Source organism: Cydia pomonella, chromosome 5, assembly GCF_033807575.1.
Source record: "Cydia pomonella isolate Wapato2018A chromosome 5, ilCydPomo1, whole genome shotgun sequence".
Lineage (NCBI taxonomy): Eukaryota > Metazoa > Arthropoda > Insecta > Lepidoptera > Tortricidae > Cydia > Cydia pomonella.
This window is the reverse complement of record NC_084707.1, coordinates 3,962,753-3,985,495: the sequence shown is the minus strand read 5'-3', so window position 1 is coordinate 3,985,495 and position 22,743 is coordinate 3,962,753. Positions and strand designations below refer to the sequence as shown.

General features: G+C 37.1%; 1 protein-coding gene and 2 non-coding genes across 3 annotated transcripts; all 3 read right to left on the bottom strand.

Annotated features, from left to right (window-relative positions):
- Positions 1–977: 977 nt before the first annotated feature.
- On the bottom strand, positions 978–2,419 carry LOC133518446 (Krueppel-like factor 10). The gene is made up of 2 exons (XM_061852132.1): positions 2,230–2,419; positions 978–2,021 (listed from the first exon to the last, which is right to left on the bottom strand). Exons 1-2 carry the CDS (start codon positions 2,296–2,298, stop codon positions 1,134–1,136), a joined length of 957 nt encoding a protein of 318 aa, XP_061708116.1. The 5' UTR covers positions 2,299–2,419; the 3' UTR covers positions 978–1,133.
- Positions 2,420–9,295: 6,876 nt separating this feature from the next.
- LOC133518504 (U5 spliceosomal RNA) lies at positions 9,296–9,411 on the bottom strand. Its single transcript, XR_009799492.1, has one exon. It is a non-coding gene; the product is annotated as a U5 spliceosomal RNA (small nuclear RNA).
- Positions 9,412–11,383: 1,972 nt separating this feature from the next.
- LOC133518503 (U5 spliceosomal RNA) lies at positions 11,384–11,499 on the bottom strand. Its single transcript, XR_009799491.1, has one exon. It is a non-coding gene; the product is annotated as a U5 spliceosomal RNA (small nuclear RNA).
- Between the last annotated feature and the right edge of the window lie 11,244 nt (positions 11,500–22,743).

Here is a 22,743-nt window from a genome sequence, read left to right as displayed (position 1 = left end):
TGCTGACGAATTGTAACATTTGTAATGCTAGTGCGGTATAGTTCTAAATAATGATCGGCAACCTCTGATTGTACTTGGTGTTTTTAAGGCAGATTTTTTTTAGTTATGTAATAAAATCAGGTTATACCAAGGTAGGTATGTCCTGATTTTATTACTTGAAATTACACCATACTGTTTTAAACTAATAGTATGTTAAATTATTAAAATAATAACTAACTCGACATAGTTTAGAATATGTAGAGTAGATATGGCATATATATTCGGTTGCTGTTTTGGTTGTAGGTATTTGACCCGTTTTTCGCTACCCAAAGTTTAGATAGAAAATATCGCACCCTTACGCAATAAGACAGTCTGTTGTCTGCCTTTCCTCTTGTCTCTTGTAGTCAGGCTGAGTTGTATATTCATTCTTTTAAAGAGGTAATAAGGAGTAACTGCAATATTTGTATTTTATTGTAATGCAAATAATATTCTTTCAAACACCCAGTAATACCTCATTTCATAAGGTATTTTCAATGAAAATAACTAACACGCTAATTCAGCATGTCTCCTCAACAGCAAAAGTATCTATGCAAGGTGTTTTAAAGAAAGTCTTATTATTTTAACAATAGAGTCGTAGCATTATGTCCTTCTTAGATAGTTCTGCTGTCGTCAACAGTATATCGCAGAGATAAGCAAGTAGCGTTATCAACGCGCGGGCTGACGGAGGATCCGTCCTCAGTCCTGCCTCGGCGGCCCGGAGCACTTGCCTCCTTTAGTACTTCAAGTACTGAATCTTAAGGCTCTAGTTCTTCAAGAAAAGCCTTAAGAGTCAGTTTTACACAATAGACTTTTTGACCGAAGACTCTTAAGCGCTTCTTAGCTATCCTTTCGCCGCGGCTGGTCAAAAACTCCAATGTGCAGTCTCTCAGGATTACAGTGTTTGGATCTGCAGTGTTGTGAAGTGATTTCGACGTTAGAAGTGAAGTGAAACAACAAAGTTTTATGTAAAAAAATCTTTCTTTTAATCATAGCTTTTCAGCTAACATACATGGACTTAAAGCTAAAAACTACTTAAGTAGTCAGGACAGTCTTAAAGAAGGACTACAACTAGGTAACGATCATGAGATCTGAATCACAGTAGTATTGCTGCAGTATTAGTGCGTCGGCATCGCCAGGGTTGGCGTGGGGAGCAGCCGCAGGACCGGCGCCGGCGGCGCCCGTTCCTTGGCGTGGCGTTTGACGTGCTTCGCCAAGTGGTCTGAACGCATGAAACGACGGTTGCAAACTCGACAAACGAACTTCTTTTCACCCGTGTGTGTGCGTTTGTGTCTGGAGAGTTCATCCGAGCGAGAGAAGCGACGCTCGCACCCGGGCCAGGCGCATTTAAAAGGTCTTTCTCCAGTGTGTGTTCGGGCGTGGGCCTTCAGATGGGAGGATTTGAAGTAGTTTTTCCCGCAGCCTTCATAAGAACACTCATATAGACGTCTTCGCGCGGCAGGTGCAGGAGCGACGAGCCACAGCGCCGTTGTAGGGAGTAGCGCGCCGGGGACGATGACGGCAGAGGTTGGGCGAGGCGCAAGAGGCACCCAGCCGGGGGTGGAGGCGGTGGGTGTTGCCGGAACTCGAGGCTCTTCAATCCTCGGTTGTTTAGGGCTTTCAGTAGGAGTAGGTACGCGCTCGACCGGTGGCGAAGGAGGTGAAGGCGGCGCGGGCGGACTTTGCTGGCTCGCGATGTATTTCGCGTATGAATAACTGTGTCCGCGGTTCATTTTGAATTTTAAGGTTTTTAATATGTTGACGTCTTGCGGCGGTGGGGGGAGAGGCTCGGGACTGCAGGTCCCGTCCTTGTGGGCACGCATTATCACTGAGGGTCGGTTGCACTCGGGCGGAGGGGTCAGCAGTAGGCGGGCGAGTTCGCAACGGGAGCGCTTGCTGAACTCATCTTCCCCCTCGGAGTCCGACGGTTGCGGAGTCACCAGGCCTCCCAGGCCCGGAGACTCCCGGGCGCGTTTCACCGCAGCCTTCTTCAAAGGCAGCTCAACCTGTGGGACAAAGACAGACACATAAGTGAACGGTTGACTATATCACGCGCGCTCGGCGTGATCGCGCCGTGGCCGCACACTTTCGATTGCACAAACGGCACAACGAATTATTTTCGTAATAATTCCTGACACAGATTTTAGACAGACTATTTTTTTTTTTTTAGGGTAAAAAAGTTTTGTATATTTTTCAAAACATCGCGAAACTTACTTTGTTTTCCACTAAAGGAGGCGTAGACGGTGGCGAGAGAGGACCACAAACTTCAATAAAGGTAGACATGGCGTTCAGTTTATTATCATCCAAAGAGTTGAAACTTTCTGTTTTAATTCACAAAACTTGAATTTCCGTAGCGCGCTGCACAGTTTGGGAGCCGTGCGTTCAAGTCGGCGAGCGGCGTACGAATAAACCGCTTCGCGAGTAGCTGGTGGTCGAGGTGCGGTGTTGCGGGGGGCGGGGAGTTGTGGCTTGGCGAGTGTGGACCAATCACGGGCGGGTGATCACGCAGCGGCTGCGTGGTGGCGCGTGCTGTTCACGTGAACGTCGAGTGACGAGCGTGACGTCACCGGCGCGCCCCCGGTGACGTAGCGGCCGTAGCGGGCAAGGTCGCATGCACTAGAGCGCGCGCTCAATGACGGCTGCAACGGACCACTATTTTGACAGTCAACGACCTCTAACTAACGCATCCTTTCTATTGTTTATTAGGATCGTAGTATCTCCACGCGGAATTGGTAACAGGCTGGTACGGATGCACTATGCAATACAATACGAGTAGGTGTGTTGGAATGTTCTAGGGAAATGTTTGAGCGCCAGAAAGATTGCAGGTAATTACTGTGGAAATCAAATGCAAATCTAATACATAATAATTTATTTGTTATCTTATATTAATTCTATTGATTGTTTCAGTTATGGAATATTCTCATCGCGATGGAAGGTGCGCTACAGGTTAACATAGAGTCAATGAAGGTTAACAACTGTCTACTAAATAATTTTATTTTTAAATACACCATACAAACTATCAAAAATATTTGCCTATTTTACATTATACTTTAGTATATGTAATAGTATATGAACTAGCGAAAATAATACTATAACCTCTATGGAATGCATCAAACCTTCGCACTCTACTCTACATAGAGCGAGGAATAATCGACGATAAACTCATTTAAAAATGAACTTTAACATTACTTCCCAAGGTTTAAAATTGGGTGTCAATTCCGAAGATTCGCTTTTAGTAGTGCGTTTCATTGCGACAGACCGTTACATCGTTGGGCCAATTAAAAAAGAACAATCCCAAAAACTAGTTTATAGCAATTTGAACTTTAATTGCTCGACTCAAAGCTTAAATTAAATCGGATTTTAAAGTGACTTAATTTCTTTTCAAATCAAGAATAGCATTGTATTGGTGAAAGTTCGTATTCGTAATGTTCGAATTCGAACTTAATTTGTGCTGTAACGTTAAAAATATTATAATAAAATATACGTGGATATTTGCCAAGAAATTGGGCTTATTGTTTTAATTTTTGTAGCTTAATTGTAAACTTTTACGCGAAGAACATAAAGTCGTTTATTAGTATTGTTAAAGTGACAATTTTTTTGCGGAAATCTTTTGTTTGTTATTCTATTCCTGAATGTTGAATAACAATTCTTAAGAGGTATTTGTACAGTCGGCAAACTATCAGCTTAGCATCTCTGCGTACATATTTGTATAAAGAGAGTTAATAATTTTGCTGACTGTATATTATATAGCCACATCTAATGTTTGCACAAAATTTATTAAAGCATTATACTTATTTTAATTAATATAATTATTTTTGCGCCGTTTTACAGGATGGCTTATATAAAAGCGCCTCTATCAACTCTATGGTTTGACTGCGGGCAACAGACTAGAGCAACTAATAAGTTTGAACATTAAGTCCATAACTCCATAAGTATCGTATTAACAAAACACCTAAGCACTTAGAGTCTGTTTGGAAAGAGTCGTGGAATGTATTGGAACTATTGGGCCCCATACATTCCACGACTCTTCTCATTCCGCACAGACTCTTCATGATTTTTTTACATAATCCTACCCATTGATTGTATTTCCAAAGGAATTATATAAACTAGGTCTCATAGTAGGAGACTACTAGCGCCATCTGTTATTGTTTTCTATAACTAACTGTGAGAACTTCATTTTGAAAGTTGTGATAATACTCCACTTTTGCTCACACCACCCAATACTGAATAATATGAGACATCTAGGGGAAGAAAGTAATTCGCAAATTTTAATATTTTGCGATGCTGAAATTAACATATGCGCCAGAATATTATATAAGTATACAATTGATAATAAAACAACAAAAGTATTATTCTTAGTTTGAACAAATATTCTAATAAATATTATTGAATCATTGTCATTTTTATACATACACCAGAGATAGTCCTAACTGTGTACTACTAGCGCCATCTATCCAAAGTTTTCTGAAACGAGTCGGGTTAAAGTCGTTTTTAATTAAATTTAATAAATAAATTACTTTTCAGTCTTCACAACTATTCACACTAGTTTTTAATTACTAAGTAGTTGTAATAATTGTATGAATAATTAATACATTTAATCTTGCAGAAGTAATGTTCCTTAAAAACTCTAATTAAGGTAGTTTACATACATACATTTTTATCGAGACAATAACATAAAAATCTATCATTTTTAGTTTGAATAAGTACGAATTAACTCACTATTACTTATTGAATATTTAATGTATTTATGTCAATAGGAAACCAGTAATAGTGATGAACAAAAAAAGTTTTAAATAGTTAGGAACGTGACTTGTAAAAAAAAACAAAATTACTCGATTTCATATGTGCACCTACATATTTATATGAATATGTACCTATATATTTAAGTACGATTTTTTTTTCTGCAAATAATTAATAAAAATGCAAAAATTTGCCTATTACAAACAATGAGATTCAACTTACAAAAATCTGTCGATAAAGTTTGAACTTTCTGTCAAAAAGAATGACAAGTTTTTGATATTGGAATGTGTGTTTCTCAACGCTACTTTCGGATATGTTCGGAAGAAAATGTCGAAAGAATGTTTACATTTTGAACCTTATTTCAACGTCATCAAGTCGAAATATGTATTTTAACCATCGTGCGAAAATTATGACGCTGAATGACGCATGCAATGCGTCAATGACCAACGTTTGGAAATGTATGTCATCGTTGACGTTATGACGTTTGACGTGACTTTTCCACATTGAGTGACGATGTTGGCGTAGGCAGTGGTATTTCAATCGGTTTACGATTGTAGCTGACTTGATAATTTTTCATCATACTTGCTCGAAAAAGATCTTCTTTCATGCAGGTATACTGAAGGACAAAGGCGTGTATTGTTTCTGCGGGAGTTATGAATTGTGAAAAAAAAGTTATAGCTTTTGTTTTTAAATTAGGTCACTAATTCATACGAACCAAGTAGTTATAAATGAGTTTTAATTTAAAATACTAACGTTTATAATTTACTTTTATTGTTTATCTTAAAAATATTGCATTCGATTAATTTAACAGCCGTTTAAAATATTTTTGCAGAATTTCCAATCGTGGCTGAATGCCGTATAGGCCTTTGCCTTCGATCCTGACCTGTATGATGTTTGAAATGTTTGAGAATGATTTCGCTTAAAATTTAGTTTTTCATCGCAAGTCGCAAACATTATGTGTAATTCCGGGGGTAAGAATATTGAAAACTCGAGTCTTCAATGCACTCCAGCCTGCGGCTGTCGTGTATCTAAAAGACCTCGTTTGCAAAATTTAACTTACCCCCCGTTGCACAATGTACTATATTTATAAAGGATCTGACTGGAAGTAATTTAGCGAAAAATATTCATCCTTTTTTTGTCATTTAAATTAATGAACATTTTATTGACAGATTTTTGTGGGCTTCCTTAAATTAATTGACATTATTACATAAAGGTATACTTCGGAAGCTTAATGTGATCGTTCCATACAAAAAGAGAAAACGTTTTTCCAGTTCTAAACATTTTCCCTTTTCCATATTTTTTTTGTATGTTAATGACACAATGAAAAACTAGGTTTAAGTATAGGTTTTCGTTTTTTCTTCAAAATTTACAAAACAAAAAAAAAACATAAAAGCGAAACTTTTAAACCTACAATATACTATGGTGAAGCGATTGACATCAAAATCACAGTGATTTGTTAAGATTTAGTTGGTGGAAACCGTTTTCTCCAGAAATGGAATTTCATAGAAAAATTACCGTTATTTCGTTAGATTTGAAAAGCTCTACCCTCTTAAAAAACAACGTGTTATTTAGGCAATTAAAATTACTTAACGGAGAGTTATTTATAAGACCGGTGTCCTACAAAGTTTCGCTTGGAACGGGCGTTAACATTGACTCACTCAAGCGCATCGCAGCCATACTACGTTATGCTGACTGTACAAAACGACGTAAGTGCCACTAGGTTTCTATACAAAAAAGACCTTTCATAATGTGAACAGCAATCAATTTGCAGACGGATACACGCTGGCTATTTATAGTGGCGCTCAGAGACAGGCAAATATAGAACTGTATAGTACGTTTCCATATAAAAATGCTTTATTTATATAATAGATGTCCCACCATAAATATTTTTATGTAAAATGTTGCCAAGAGGAACCCACAAGGCTCGCGCTGTCAAAAAGTTATCAGGGTGCGTAGTCAACGTGCCAATCGTTAACGCTCAGTAGCGAACGAAGCGCAACTGTCACTGTCGCTCTACTATGGAAGAATGATAGAGAGAGATGACTACGCTACGCTTCGGAGCGTTAACGATTGTAACGTTGGCTACGCGGACAGATCTCATGTAGACCAAGCTTCTAGCTCTACAAGCCCTAATTTCACTAACTCTACACCTTAGTCAAAATATGTAGCTTGGCCGTTTCGTTGCTGCAAGAACTACTGTATAACAGAAAAGTAATGAACAAAGAATACATTTTTCACGTTATGCCCATGTGATGGTAGCGAAACGGCCAAGCCACATATTCAGGAAGAGTTTTGATGATCATCAGTGAATAAGTGAGTGAGTTAGTTACGAAATCCAAGTTTTTTCGGTATCAATAAAATCTAAAGTACAAAAGCTATGCAATTGAAACTTTTTATGTTTAATAGGTCCACTATTGACATCATATCCCGAGAATTTTGTTTATCTTTGATAATCCAAACCCAAGTTATGAGGGTGCAAAAAAACGACGAAGCGCTTCTAAAATAGACCCTGTACCCTTGAGGCACTGTACCAAGGACGCTGGCGGCATTTTTTTTAATACTACGTCGGTGGCAAACTAGCTTACGGTCCGCCTGATGGTAAGCAGTCTCCGTAGCCTATGAACGCCTGCAACTCCAGAGGAGTTACAGATGCTGGAGTTGCTGAACAGCCCCCGTTGAGCTCTGCATTTCCTCGTTGTATCGCAATGCTGATAGGTTGTGCGAGGAAGCCGCCAGCTCTTCGGTCACCTGTTACAGTCGACCAGACACTTCGCCATTTCTGCAAAAAACTTGTGCACGCTGATGGGACACCATGGACTTTCAACGCCAACGCCTAGTTTTCCATAAGTAGAGTACCATAAAATCACCCAACTATTTTTGGAGGCGGGTGAGGGTACATGCCATCTAGTTTGCCTGCCAGTCTGCCTGCCAGTCTTTAATATTTATTTGTCCCTAGTTTCTCCATAAAATATTCATCATTACTCATGAAGTATACTTATTCTAGACTTTACTCCTTGGAATTAAGGTCGAGTTCGGGTATTTAAGTATTAAATACTAAGGTTGTCATTGTGTTAAGACGTGTGACTAACCGGGAATGGGCGTGGTAGGCCAGGCCAGGGTTCGAGTCTGGTCATTGCTGTTTATAAGTTATTTGTTTACCTTGTTATACATCGTGTCATTCACGAAGACGCGTGCCTTGTTGTATTGACATGTTATTACAACAATAAATGAATTGTAAGTATTTGTATCAAAGGTTAGATTCACGGCCCGATTCGATGAATGAGATACGATAACGATAAGTTCTGGTTTAGATAAGTTCTCATTTCGATATTGGTTGTATGTCGTATAATTGACAGAAGCAGCTCGATGCGAGCAACCAATGTCACTTTAACGTCCGAAATATCGTAGATAGATCTTATTGGGATCACAGCGGAATCGGAATAAACGTAAGTTTTGACATGTCGTTTAGATATCGATCTTTTAAAGATCTTAATCATTCTTCGAATCGGGCCGTTGATCTAAATCTGCGCGTCATCGTGGATGATTCGAAGTATATTGACATATAATAATAAATAATATTCGAAATATATTGTTGACGATCGGTCTGGCCTAGTGGGTAGTGACCCTGCCTATGAAGCCGATGGTCCCGGGTTCAAACCCTGGCATTTATTTGTGTGATGAGCACGGATATTAATAGGTGTTTTCTATGTATTTAAATATTTATAAATATTGATATATTATATATAAATCGTTGTCTAAGTACCCACAACACAAGCTTTATTGAGCTTACTGTGGGACTATAGTCAATTTGTGTAATATTTATTTATTTTATTTATATTGAAGGTACCTTAATAGAAAATAGGGCGTAAATGTGTTTAATATTTAATCAAAATCAACCACTAACTTTTACGTTTTCGACGCCATGTCAAACACAAAAGCCGTCACTTGGACGCAACTTCACCGAAGTGTCAAAATTGAAATTGAACTTTATGCATATGCACGTAGGTCTATGTTGCTCTGTGGTGTGTGACGGATTAATTCGTCTTCGGCGTTGGCGTCAAAAAGGTTAAAATGCATAAATCAAGCCGTATTGCCTCTCTCTCATTGCCACGGCATTGTCCTGAAAATTTTGTATGTCAAAAAAAAGAGTCTTGGCTGATAATTTTGCCTTACAACATAGATTCTGTCCTATAGTGTTAAAAAATCTAAATTAAATTGAATCTTATTTTATACCTTTAAACGAGCAATTCTTGTATTTTTGGGGATCTCGGACGCGGCTATAGCGGTTTTGAGGAAATTTGCTATACGGGGGTTTTTGCTAGGTCTTATCTCTGGGAAAACGCGAATTTTTGAATTTTTATATGTTATCCGAGCAAAGGTCGGTCTGCCAGATATTTGTATTTTATCCTATTTACAGACAAAGAAATCTTATTCATTATAACAAACTTTTTGGGAATACTCAATAACTTCTATAAAGAAATTTTTTTTCTAAAAATATCAGTATATTCCTAGATTCCTACTCCATACATCAGTTAAATTAGCTCCGCTTGCGCAGAGCCGCAAAAAATTGAGTTAGACTCATTTGAGTGTTCCCCTCCACGGAAATCTTTAGTAAAAGGCGAAAGATTTATTCGTTTTGAAGGGAAACCAGAGTGACTATCCAAAGCTGAGCGCCGGACCCGACCAAACCGAGAAAAATCTTAACACCGCGATCTAATTCCGTGAAGCACTACGTGATGGCGCCATCTGTGGAAATAGAGCGGAACTAACTATAGATTTTGTTATTGTGGTGTCTAAGGATCAGAGGCGTATTTAATACTTGGCGCCCGGGCCAATTAGATTCGCCGCTCTATTAAATAATCATAATGTATTTTTTTAATGGAAAAAAACCCTGTTTTGCCGCCCTATGCAGCTGCAGTTTGGACGCCTGCAACACCAGAGATATTACATGCGCGTTGCTGACCCCTTAAAAACCAGTACACTCCTTTTTTTTAAACCCCATACTGTAGCCCCTCGGGAAAACCTCTACTCTCTACTCCGGCGGGGCTCTAGTGTTGAAATCACTAACAGTACTTATACCACTAAATTCATGTTTTGTAATGATTTCCCAAAATTTGATTAATTATTTTTTTACAGCTTTGAATGATTCACGGTTAGTTTCACTAGACTTAAAAGGTAATCACGGTTTATATCCCGGTCGATTTAAGTCTAATTAATTTTTGTTATTATAATGTGTATTAAATCGAATATGTACCTAATCATGACATGTAACTTGGCGTTATAAATAATTTATTTGTATAAAAATGCGCAAAACGTAACGTAGTAAATTATTTAAAAAAATTTGGGATGTAATTACACATAATTTTTCCGATACGATACCGATTTTTGAAGTAATTAATCGGCGATACCGATGGCTTAGTATAGGTAGTTAGTTAATGAATCAAATAAATAAAGAAGTATGTAAATTGTTATGCATAAAACTTATGCTAAATAGGCACTCGATTATGTGAAGAGTTAAAAACCTTGAAATAAAATAGAGAAAAATGCCAAATCATAATCATAGAAAACATTTATTTCGGTAATCATCAGTGATCGGTTATTTGGATTCTCCCTCGCGGGATATCAAGTAGAAAAGTTAATATAGATACGACAGTTTCCCGCGATACCGAACAAACCGTACAAAAATAAAACAATTTAAATTATCTCTAAGGAATTTTTTACTCTTACATGGCAACCAGTTGAGACAAAAACTTTTATTCTTTTCCTAATCTCAACATTTTATTTAAAGCAAAATATATTAAAACCTCCACAAAATTATTAGCTTATATATCTGTCATGATGGAAAAAATACTTCAAAATCTTGACATAGACATTTCATTATTTTCTCTGGATTTCAGTTCTAATTATTTTTGGTGAGCAATAAAACCATTTGACATTGTTTTTCTCAAACTACCTCTCAGTTGAAAGAAGTGTAATTGACTTTTTGATAACGAATTCATTTATTCAAACAATTAACCCGTAGTAACCATATAATAGCTGATAGACACGCGTACTTACTCGCCGAACTTTTATCCAAACGGTACAAAATGTGCCACTTTGGAGGCAGCAAATGAGCTGTCAGTGTAAACACTTGTGCTCATTTGTTCGATTTAGACAAAAGAACGGTGAGTAAGTACTCGTCTATCAGCTACTTAGAGGTTTTAAAGTGTAATAAAATAAACACATTGTATTTTTTGCCTTTTCTAACAACATAAAGCCCGGATTCCCGGGGCATATCCATACTAACATAATGATTAAGGTCATTCACCCCATGTCGAATCCAAAAAACCGATCACTAGTAATCATAAAATTTAATAATCTAAGCAAAAGTAAATTAAAATCAGAAAGTAAAGTTCACTTCTGACAGATTTTTGTTAAGAAACAAAAATGCATTCAAACTATTAGATATCCCAAAAAAAAATCTTTTAATAAAAACTCGAAATATAAGTTTTGGCAATTTTATTTAATAACTAGACTAGACTCTTATCTCATTCGTATAGAAAAATGTGGGGACATTGATCTATAAATTCTTATTTATCATATATTTGTGGACCTTCTAATAACTTCATAATTTTCAAGTTTAGGATTAGCTCCGCTTACGCAGAGCCGCAAAAAATTGAGTTAGACTCATTTGAGTGTTCCCCTCCACGGAAATCTTTAGTAAAAGGCGAAAGATTTATTCGTTTTGAAGGGAAACCAGAGTAACGGTACAAAGGTAAGCGGCTCACCCAACCAAACCGGGAAAAATCTTAATAGCGTGTTGTATCTTCGCGAAGCGCTACGTGATGGCGCCATCTATGGCGTAGGTCAGAACTAATAAATGAATAATGCAGTGTTGAGTTTTCATTTTCAGTATACGTTTTGTGTTTTCTAACCTATTAAGCTCAATACGCTCAAACAGTAGTAACATTTGCAGGAAAATTATTATTATTATTTTTTTAATTTATTTAGAAACCAAACAGTCGCATAAACATATCAATAATGCAATACAAATTATGTATCACAACAAAAGGAAAATACAAAAGTTATGTTAACTGAAATAAATATAGTTATATAGCTAATGCAAATTTTTAAATCAGATTCAGACTTTTAGATCAGATTTTTTTATTATTATTAACATCACAACTTTGCTGTAGCAGAAATTAAGAAAAAAGATTACAATTAATTAAGATTATAATTAATTATTTAACAATATAAGCTTAAAAACTGTATGTAAATATTAATTTACATGCAATTTTTAAGCAAAATGTGTAATAAATAAAATATCGTGTAACTAGCGCCACCTTTTGCTCAATGTTCGTAACTCGTAACTCGATATGGCGCTAAAGGCGATGTAGCTGCACTAAGCATGCGACAACGGCGCTCCAGTATCTAAGTAAGTAGTTCAATTATCTTTGTACAGATGGAGCGACAAGCAGCGAATGAAATACATTTAAGACGTGAATAGTGTTTTACGCCTTAACATACGAGTTTTCTTTTATTAGGGTTCCGTAGCCAAATGGCAAAAAACGAAACCCTTATGGATTCGTCATGTCCGTCTGTCTGGTCGTTGATGTCACAGCCACTTTTTTCCGAAACTATAAGAACTATACTGTTCAAACTTGGTCAGTAGATATATTCTATGAATCGCATTAAGATTTTCACACAAAATAGAAAAAAAAACAATAAATTTTGGGGGTTCCCCATACTTAGAACTGAAACTCAATTTTTTTTTCATCAAACCCATACCTGTGGGATATCTATGGATAGGTCTTCAAAAATGATATTTAGGTTTCTAATATCATATTTAGGATTCCGTAGCCAAATGGCAAAAAAACGGAACCCTTATAGATTCGTCATATCCATCTATCTGTCCGATTATGTCACAGCCACTTTTTTCCGAAACTATAAGAGCTATACTGTTCAAACTTGGTAAGTAGATGTATTCTATGAACCGCATTAAGATGTTTACACAAAAATAGAAAAAAAAAAACAATAAATTTTGGGGGTTCCCCATACTTAGAACTGAAACTCAAAAAATCTGTTTTCATCAAATCCATACGTGTGGGGTATCTATGGATAGGTCTTTAAAAATGATATTGAGGTTTATAATATCATTTTTTTCTAAACTGAATAGTTTGCGCGAGAGACACTTCCAAAGTGGTAAAATGTGTGTCCCCCCCCCCCCCCCCAGTAACTTCTAAAATAACTGAATGAAAAATCTAAAAAAAAATTATGATATACATTGCCATGCAAACTTCCACCGAAAATTGGTTTGAACGAGATCTAGTAAGTAGTTTTTTTTTGACGTCATAAAATTAAAAAAAATATATATTTTCATGAAACCCATACATGTGGTGTATCTATGGATAGGTCTTCAAAAATGATATTTAGGTTTCTAGTATAATTTTTTTCTAAACTGAATAGTTTGCGCGAGAGACACTTCCAAAGTGCAAAATGTGTGTCCCCCCCACCCCCCTGGAAACTTCTAAAATAACAGAATGAAAATTCAAAAAAAATATATGATATACATTCCCATGCAAACTTCCACCGAAAATTGGTTTGAACGAGATCTAGTAAGTAGTTTTTTTAATACGTCATAAATGGTACGGAACCCTTAATCCGACTCGCACTTGGCCGCTTTTTTTCTAAACTGAATAGTTTGCGCGAGAGACACTTCCAAAGTGGTAAAATGTGTCCCCCCCCTGTAGACGGACAGACAGACGGACATGACGAATCTATAAGGGTTCCGTTTTTTGCCATTTGGCTACGGAACCCTAAAAACGGTTTGTAAGAAAAATATTTATAAAAGAGCCGTCTATCGAAAATCTTGTTTTTTTTTCCACAGACCTACCAAACGTTTCGCTTAAAGACAGATGAAGTGTGCGAAAGGGAAGCCATAACTTATATGAACATCCCATGAGTGCGAAAGAGGCAGACTACATAAGAAAACGTGACCGTTTTTGAGTTACAAGTCGGCCGCAGTCAGCCACGAGCATTTTGCCGTATTTTTTAATGTAAAAAATGTACATGAATCAGGAATAAAACTATTGATAAAGTAATGTAGTGAAGATGGTGTCGTGTAGTGTGCCGGATTGTCACAGGGCCAAATAACCCAGGCTAATACTCATTTCACAGGTAATTAAAATATTCCGAGCGAAGTTTTCATAAGGATATTTTATCAAATTAACTGCATAAAAAGTGTAAAAAGCAGTTTTTCTTCAGTTGTGTGCTACCTAATATTTCTTCATTTTAGTCAATAATTTAGAATATTTTGTGTTAAAACCTAAAATATTACTTTACGGTAGGGCTTGACAAAATGTTCATATGACTGTATCGATAACTCGTCGGTATATTAATAGGTATGTAATTATTTCTTCACGAGACATCATTAAGATAACCGACTTAACGATTGTTATAATACTTTTTTTAAAGTGCGTACATGTTTAGCGGTAAATTTAAACTTCACTTTTACTTACATTTTAGCCACTTTTCCACGGCTTTTCTTTTATAACGCATGGAAACAGAAGACAGCGTATCTTTGTACACAGGGTATATACACCCAACCCAATTTGTCAGTAGAAAGAGGCATGAAATTCAAAATAAAAAATAAAATTGAAGTTACTGTAAGCGCTAATAGTAGTAATAATACTCATATATTTTTTTAAATAAAAACAAACACATTTGAAAAAGTAGTCGATAAAGCAATCAAACACCGATAGATTATTAATATGTTGTAAAATGACATCACTATTGATCTCACGTAGACAATTTACGCACACACTTGCATTTCATTTATGGTCGCACTTTTGAAGTTTGACGGTCGTTCTTGTTCATCCAGTTCTGTGTTTTTTTTCTATGCATCCAAATGTTTGCAATAGAAAGTTCGCCATAAAGAAAAAATCCAAAATGTATAAAGTAAAACAGTTCACTGACATTTCGTGATCCACCGATAGTCTAGTGTTAAAATCACTCACAGTACTATCAGTGAAAGAATAAGGATCAAAGTCAAATGGCGTTCTAAAAGTTTTAGGAATGTATCGAAAGATGGCGCTAAATTTACTGTAGCCACAAAGTTTTCTTTGACAATCCACCTCTATTTCAAATTCTCTTGGCTAATAGTGATTAAGATTGCAATTAGTGCTCATAAGCACTGAAACAGAGTAGGGATATGACTGTTGAAAATACAGTCAGCGTTAAAAAATATTATCAAAAAAATTGTGAGAAAAAACGTATTTTTTCCGAACTTTTTTAAAGGTAGGATTTGTGTTTGTGTAACAATTTATGGTAGTCCACAGTAATTCTGCGTAGAGGGTGCTACGCGCGGCTACGGCGTAGCACATGCGGCACGGTGTAATGATGCAAACGAAGTCGCTTAAAGATTATTTAATTAAAAGAAATATTTAACAGAAATGTTTCCTATAGATAGATTAAGCTTAATTATTTCAAGGCCGTTCTGAAATCAAGCACGTTTAGGCTTTTATTTATTTTGTAATCAATAATTATGAAAAAGAGTTAACTTCATTTAATTAGTCACAGTTCATAGTCTAATTTGTGTGCTTTAATTTATACGTTATGTTCTTTTTCATATATTAATAATAAATTAATAATAAATATTATAGGGACATTCTTACACAAATTGACTAATTCCCACGGTAAGCCAAGAAGGCTTGTGTTGTGGGTACTCAGACAACGATATATATAATATGCAAATACTTAAATACATAAAAAGCATCCATTACTCAGGAACAAATATCTATGTACATCACACAAATAATGCCCTTACCGGGATTCGAACCCAGGACCATCGGATTCATAGGCAGGGTCACTACTCACTAGGCCAGACCGGTCGTCGATATTGGTAAGCAATAAATATAATTAAAGAATTGTATTGTATTGTTGATATACTTCCTAGTTGGCAAGATATGGACGTTGTCTCAATTCATCTGGGTGTCCCCGGTCTGCTATAAGTTATAGAAGTGACTGTTATAGTTTATAACGGTCACTTTTCCAGTTGTTACTGTTATATTCGGGAAGGGTGCGAGTGAAACAACCGATGGCTAATATAGACACACTGGCATAAAGTAAATAGCGGCGGCGCGCGCCGGAGCAGAGAGTCCACTCAGTACAAAGTGCCATTTTCGCCGCACGCACACAGACGTGACATTTACGCACACAGACGTTACATTTACAGGCGTTCTCGGGCATTCTCGGGCAGAGCTTAGTCGGGCTGTGCGCGCGTAGCTTACTTGACGTCCCCGCCGCTACGTAGGTACCTACTGTCATGTACGTCAAAATGCAGTCTCTAAGGAATGTAAACATGATAAGATGTATGTATAAACGAATCGATGTATGTACGTCTGTAAACTTATATTACCTACTAACTGCTTTGGCTCAGCGATCCAAAAAGAATCTTGGCCTCCGAAACGAGAGAACGCCACCTGTCCCGATCCAGCGCGGTTTCCTGCCATGAATTGGCATTCAGCCTACCTACCTACCTAGCCTATATTACCTACTCCTTTTTAAAATTCGAAATTAATACAGAAGCAACCCTAGTGAGTCGGGCAAGTTTAGGTATGTATTTTCAAGAACGGCGAAAACGGACCTTCTGTTCTTTTTTTATTTTGTGACACTGGTTTATTAGTTATTACATGTAGTCATGGAAGCGGGGTGGTGCGCTCACGCACACATACATACCAGTTACTGTAGAGACAAGGAAAGCCCTGGATGAGCTGGCTTGATGTTGCGCGCCAATATTCTTGCAAAAGAGGATGTTGAACACTTCGAAGTTTAGGAGAACAAGAGGGAAAGCGGACCCTGGAAGGAACCTGAGCTGAGGAAGCAACCGGGATAAAATATTAAGAGGACCCCCGTTTTGATAGTTAAGAATGGCTCAAGCCATTGATGTAGTATAATTAACTGGATTTACAATCAACCAAAAAAAATGGCTTCACAAAAGTAACGGCTTGGGTACAGTCACGTCTGAAAATATCGATACGAAAAAAGTGCCAATAATATGTATACACTACCTTAATGTATGGGCAATAAAGTCGTGTATACATATTTTTGGCACTTTTTTGTATCGATATTTATTTAGAACTGGCCGTACGAGTTTTGCTCCCAGGCTCGTTTCGGCCGTCGACAACGACAACTGTCAAACATGACGAAATGTTCTGTGAAAAAATGCGCTTATGCGCAAAACAACAAGAAAAAACGATGACATATATTTTTTTTCAATGATATCTATTGATATTTTAACAGAAATAATGTGAATTCGTTGTAGATGGTGGTATTTAATAATTAATTCACTCGCTATTCATTCTGACGTTTATAAAATGATCAATTTATTAAAATGTAATTTAACCATATAGTATTCAATATTTTGAAACGTGCGTTTGCAAATTTGACACTTCAATTGTATCGCATTAAGTTTGCTTTTGTATGAAAGACTTATCTTGATAAAAAAAAATACATAGAAGCGTTATTAGCATCTACTAGAACGCATTTCCTATTTTTTTTTTATACTTCGTCGGTGGCAAACAAGCATACGGCCCGCCTGATGATAAGCAGTCTCCAAAGGAGTTACATGCGCGTTGCCGACCCTAAATCCGCCCCCCCCCCTCGTTGAGCTCTGGCAACCTTACTCACTGGCTCATATCAGTTTGCTCCATATATTTTGACATATTTCTTTGGCATTGGGCGTCCATTTGTTTTAATACGTCAATGGTACCGGCGTCCGATACGTCGGAATCCGGTGTTGCTCAAAGTAGGCAAAAGGAGCCTAAGCGATATCTTACCGTACATGAAAGCACCCATGAGGCTGACATGTTCACCTAGAGTGTCCAAAGCCTCAATAAAAATCAGATAAAAAAAAAAAACTTTCTGCTATTTTTTGCGGGGGGAAACCTGCACACAGTCGCACTTCTCACTCACTATATACATACAAATACAAAACAAAATTCTTTATTTCTTAAAAATATACATTTTTGTGATGCAGGGGATGGAGCCGCCCGGTAAGCAAAACAATGCTTGTGTTGGGAGGCACCGCTCTTCCCTAGATTTACAACTAGTACATATTTATATATATATATATATTATATTATAACTACAAGTATGGGTATACAGATTTACTAGTTACACAGTTTTTAACCTATTGCTTAGACATGCAATAAGAATCAGATACACTGTTCCTGTTAATTCTTATTTGTTTCATTAAATTTAAGGTGTGAATGTCGACTGAGACGGATGTGCATGTGTGTGTGTGTGTGTATGTGTGTGTGTGTGTGTGTGTGTGTGTGTGTGTGTGTGTGTGTGCGCGCGCGTGCGCGTGCGTGCGTGCGTGTGTGCGTGCGCGCGCGCGTGTATGTGTGTGTGTGTGTGTGTGTGTGTGTGTGTGTGTGTGTGTGTGTGTGTGCCGGGGCTACAGCCCAAAAGAGGGGGGCCCCTCTTTGGGACTCTGGAGATTTGTCCATTTTATTTAAACATAAATAAAATGGATAAATACCTATAATTTGGGGCCAGGGGGCCTCCACTCCTTTGTTGCCCCGAGGCCTCCAGACCTCTTAATCTGGCATTGCCGGAAACTGAGGACAAAAAGACGAAAAGCGAATCCTGGGCTCTGAAGCAGTAGCTACAAACGCAAAAAGAATGTCAATTCAGATTTAACATTTGCTTTGATACAATCTCGACCATCGTCTTGGCGATTGGCGCGCATTTCATGTAGGGAATGCAATAACCGGCCAAACTTCATAACCGGTTTAGGTTACGGTTATGCCCGAAAAATAACCGATGATCGGTTCTAATCGGATACGGTTATTTTTGACAGAAAATGAAAAATTTACAATGGAGTATTAAAAAAAAAACGAAAAGAAAGGTGCAGTATTGTGAGTACAGGAAATGTAAGTATAAGTCTTCGTTTTTTTAATAAAACACACAACTTCAGTAAAAGTTAAAATATGGCCTTGGACGTGATACAATATTGAATCAAGATATTTCATAAATAAGGGAAGTAAATATTGTACCTATATTTTCATTATTAAAGTACATGAGTGACAAAAATTATAGTCACAGGCGTCACAGCCAAAAAGGTAGGATTTTGTAGTCATTAGAAGATCAATTCATAGAATTTAAGTCATAAATAAATAACCGAAAATAACCGTAACCGGTTATTCGAGTTTTCAATAATTCGTTATGAATTTTTTTTTAAATAATCGGTCATAACCGATTATTTCGGTTACGGTTGTAACCGATTTGCATTCTCTAATCTCACGCATAGCTTTGAATTAATTTCGCATGAACCAACCAGTGGGAGCAATCTTCAAGGTCGTAGATATTTAACAAACTAAGAACAAAACCGTAACAAATTGGTAAAAGAATAGGGCTCCTGAATAATATGTAATAATTTTTTTAGGTTCCTGAGTGGAGGAGGAATGTTATTCCAGCAGCGGGTGGCCATGTATCTAAAGCTCCCACGAAAAGCTGCTGAGGCATATCGTGGTCGTGGTGTCACCAACTAAACCCTGCAATTACGTGCCCCTAACGTCTAATATGTATAATTATGCACGTATGGGATTATTCTAGTGTACATATTATTTCTCGAATATCATTGGCGGAACGTCTTCTATGATTCGTTTATTTGCTGTCGTCCTTACCTCGTTTAAGTTATTGCATTCTATTATGGACTCCCTGCTAGTGCTTTACTTCTGACATAGATAGTAATTTTAAAGTTGACTTGTATTGATCAATCACGATGATAATTGATGTAACGTTATAGAATTTGTTTGTACTTTAATATCATTAGCAGTTCACCCATCTGGTTCTTTATCGAGAAATAAAGTCCCAAAAAACTTCGAAATATCCTTGGCGAGTATCATCTAGAAATTTACAATCCCAATGATTATTTTCAATCCGACTTTATTTACAGAATAATGGATATATCCAAAGGTATTACTAATAACTAGCTTAAAACTACAGTAATTTACTAACCTTCACTGATGAAATTTATGCTGCAATGGACGATGGCCATAGTGTGGATGCTATTTATACTGATTTTTCCAAGGCATTCGATAAAATTTGTCATTATACGCTATTATCTAAGCTTTGGAAACTTGGTATACATGGCGATCTCTTTCGCTGGATTAAATCTTACGTAGAAAACAGAAGTCAGGCGGTCGTCTTGTTGGGCTATCAATCTCAATGGATGTCTGTTGGTTCAGGAGTCCCTCAGGGCTCTCACTTGGGTCCTTTGCTCTTTACTCTTTATGTGAATGATATAACTAATCACATCCAGAACTCTAAATTATTACTTTACGCAGATGATACAAAGATTTTTAGGATAGTTAAAAATATCAGCGATTGTGAAAAGCTACAAGATGATTTAAACAACTTAGTCAGCTACTGTGAAATAAATAATTTGTTTCTTAACTTAGATAAATGCAATGTTATCACCTTCTCAAAAAAGAAAAATGTAATTAATTATTCTTACAACTTATCGGGTAAAACCTTAAATAGAGTAACCGAAATTAGAGATCTTGGTGTGATTATGGATAGCAAACTTACTTTTATCCCACATATTGATAAAATGCTGACAAAATCATATAAACAGTTAGGATTCATAATGCGTGTTGGGAAACCATTTAAAAGCCGCTTGACATATAAAATTCTCTACAATAGTTTTGTGCGTAGTCACCTTGAATTTTCTTGCTCAGTGTGGAAACCTTTTTACAAAGTACACATCGACAGAATTGAGCGACTTCAAAAAAAATTTATTAAATCACTGTGCTTCAGGACTGGACTAGCTTATACTGCTGACTATACCGATACCTGTAAACGTTTAAATATTCAAACTCTTAGTGACCGTCGAGATTCCACTGATTCCGTTTTGCTTTTTAAGATTTTCCATTCACAATTAGAAGCCCCTACTCTTTTACATAAAATCTGTTTTAGAGTTCCGCGAAGACGTGAGCGCTGTTGTCGTAAAAGAAACTTATTTTTTATTCCATTCAGCAGGACTGGTTACGGTGGGAATGTATTTATCAAACGCGCATGTAAACTTTTTAATGAGAATCAAAAACTTAATGATTTAGACATTTTTAACTGTTCACTAACACAACTTAAGAATGCATTTAAATATTGATTATAACTGGAATTTGTTATTTGCTCAAATTTAATGTACTACGAGACTACGATGTATATGTAACTTATTTTCTACAGACGTATCAAATCACTGATTTACATATTTCAAGTAATTGTTATTATAAAATACAGATTTAAGTATTTTTGTTTTTTGTAATAGCCACGGACCTGTTTATATTTTATTTCTACATATGAAACTATAGGTCTATTTTTTGTCTATAAGTTTTGATCAAAAATTGTGTATTTTACTGTTTGTTTCTAAATAAATAGAAAAAAAAAAAAAAAACTAAAATGAGGCATTGTACCAATGATGCTGGCGGCATTTCCTCGTTGTATCGCAATGCTGATACTAGACCGCGAGCCAGGAACAGATTTCCATTACCAATCGCCTCCCGGCCGTAAACGCGTATTGTGGTTAACGGCTAGGTATGATGAACCCTCATAGACTTCAGCTGCCGCTCCGTTGGTGGGTTGAGGAATGGCAGCCACCGAAACACGTAAAAAAATGTCATTGCCTCCCGTCTGATACTTTGTCAGAGGTTGTTGCGAATGCAACTTATTATTATATCAAAATCAATGCAGTAGCTAAACGCAGCCGTCGGGCTCGGCTAGTATTCGGAGGCTTTTTAAAAGCACCAATAGGAGCGCTCCACATAATCTGTATCGCGGCCAATTGGAAGCATTTAAATCTAAACCTATTGTACTGATCAAATCAAATATTGCAAATCACTCTTTCATCATCCTCCATACTATCAACACCTACTTTCTACATTGAACCGTTTTGGCAAGAACCCTTGTAAACCAGTACCTTGGGGAAGATTATACTTCACTTCATTATAAATCGAAGTTTTAGTTAAGTCGTCGAGATCCTGACCTGCACGGCGGCTACAGAGGTAGTTTAGATGCTATATTAATTTAAAAAATCGTCAGCCGGTTATATCGCGGTGGTGGTAAGAACATCAGCTGGTCGCATGAACGTGTAAAAAATAAGCGCTATACCTTTTTATGATAGCAATAACAAATCATGAAACTTTGCATGTAGCATTTCATCAGGCGTAACGTCATCAACGGATTACGCAATTTATACATTACGCATACTTTGCGGACATAAAGTGGTAAGGAGCGTATTTTTACATGTACATTTTACAGCTGACGGTCTTGCCACCGCGATACAAACGGCTGACGATTTTTTAAATTTAAAACCGCATCTAAAGTATCATACAAATACAAATACATTTATTCAAATAAGTATCTTCTGACAAAGTATCAGCCGGGAGGCGATGACTGACGAAATATGCTCCAGGGGACCGATTTTTAAATTCCGAGCGATCGCTTTTGTCACTCGAAAATCTGTGAAAAACGGCGAAATGCTATTTTTGTAAAGACGAGCGATAGAAATTGGGAATCGAGTGGTATTCACCACTCGTTTTCAATTCCATGAGGAGAATTTAAATGACTAATAGTGGAGATATTATTGAACAAAATACACAAAATCGAGTGGTCGAAATTAAAAAATCGGCCCCCTGGCCCGCGGTCTATATGGGGTAGGTTTTCAAGTCGGCCAACTCTGTATACAAAAGCCAATTTTTTTTCGTTAAATAAATTATTCTTTAAATTTTTCCTAGTCCTAGGCTAAAGTGGGACTGGGCTAGCCATGTCTGCCGGATGAATGATGACAGATGGGCTAAAATAGCCACTAGCTGGCATCCCCAGTCTAGTCGTAGCAGAGGCAGACCGAGAAAGAGATGGCGGGACGACTTGGATGCGTTTCAGCGGGATTGGCGGGATCTTGCTCAGCACAGGGAGGATGGGAAAGCGAGAGGGGAAGCCTTTGCC

Bases quoted from the DNA above. Each gene is read 5' to 3' on its own strand.
- LOC133518446 (XM_061852132.1), bottom strand. From the start codon at position 2,298: ATGTCTACCTTTATTGAAGTTTGTGGTCCTCTCTCGCCACCGTCTACG. The intron at 2,022-2,229 runs GTAAGTTTCGCG...TTTGTCCCACAG, and splicing joins CTCCTTTAGTGGAAAACAAA to GTTGAGCTGCCTTTGAAGAA.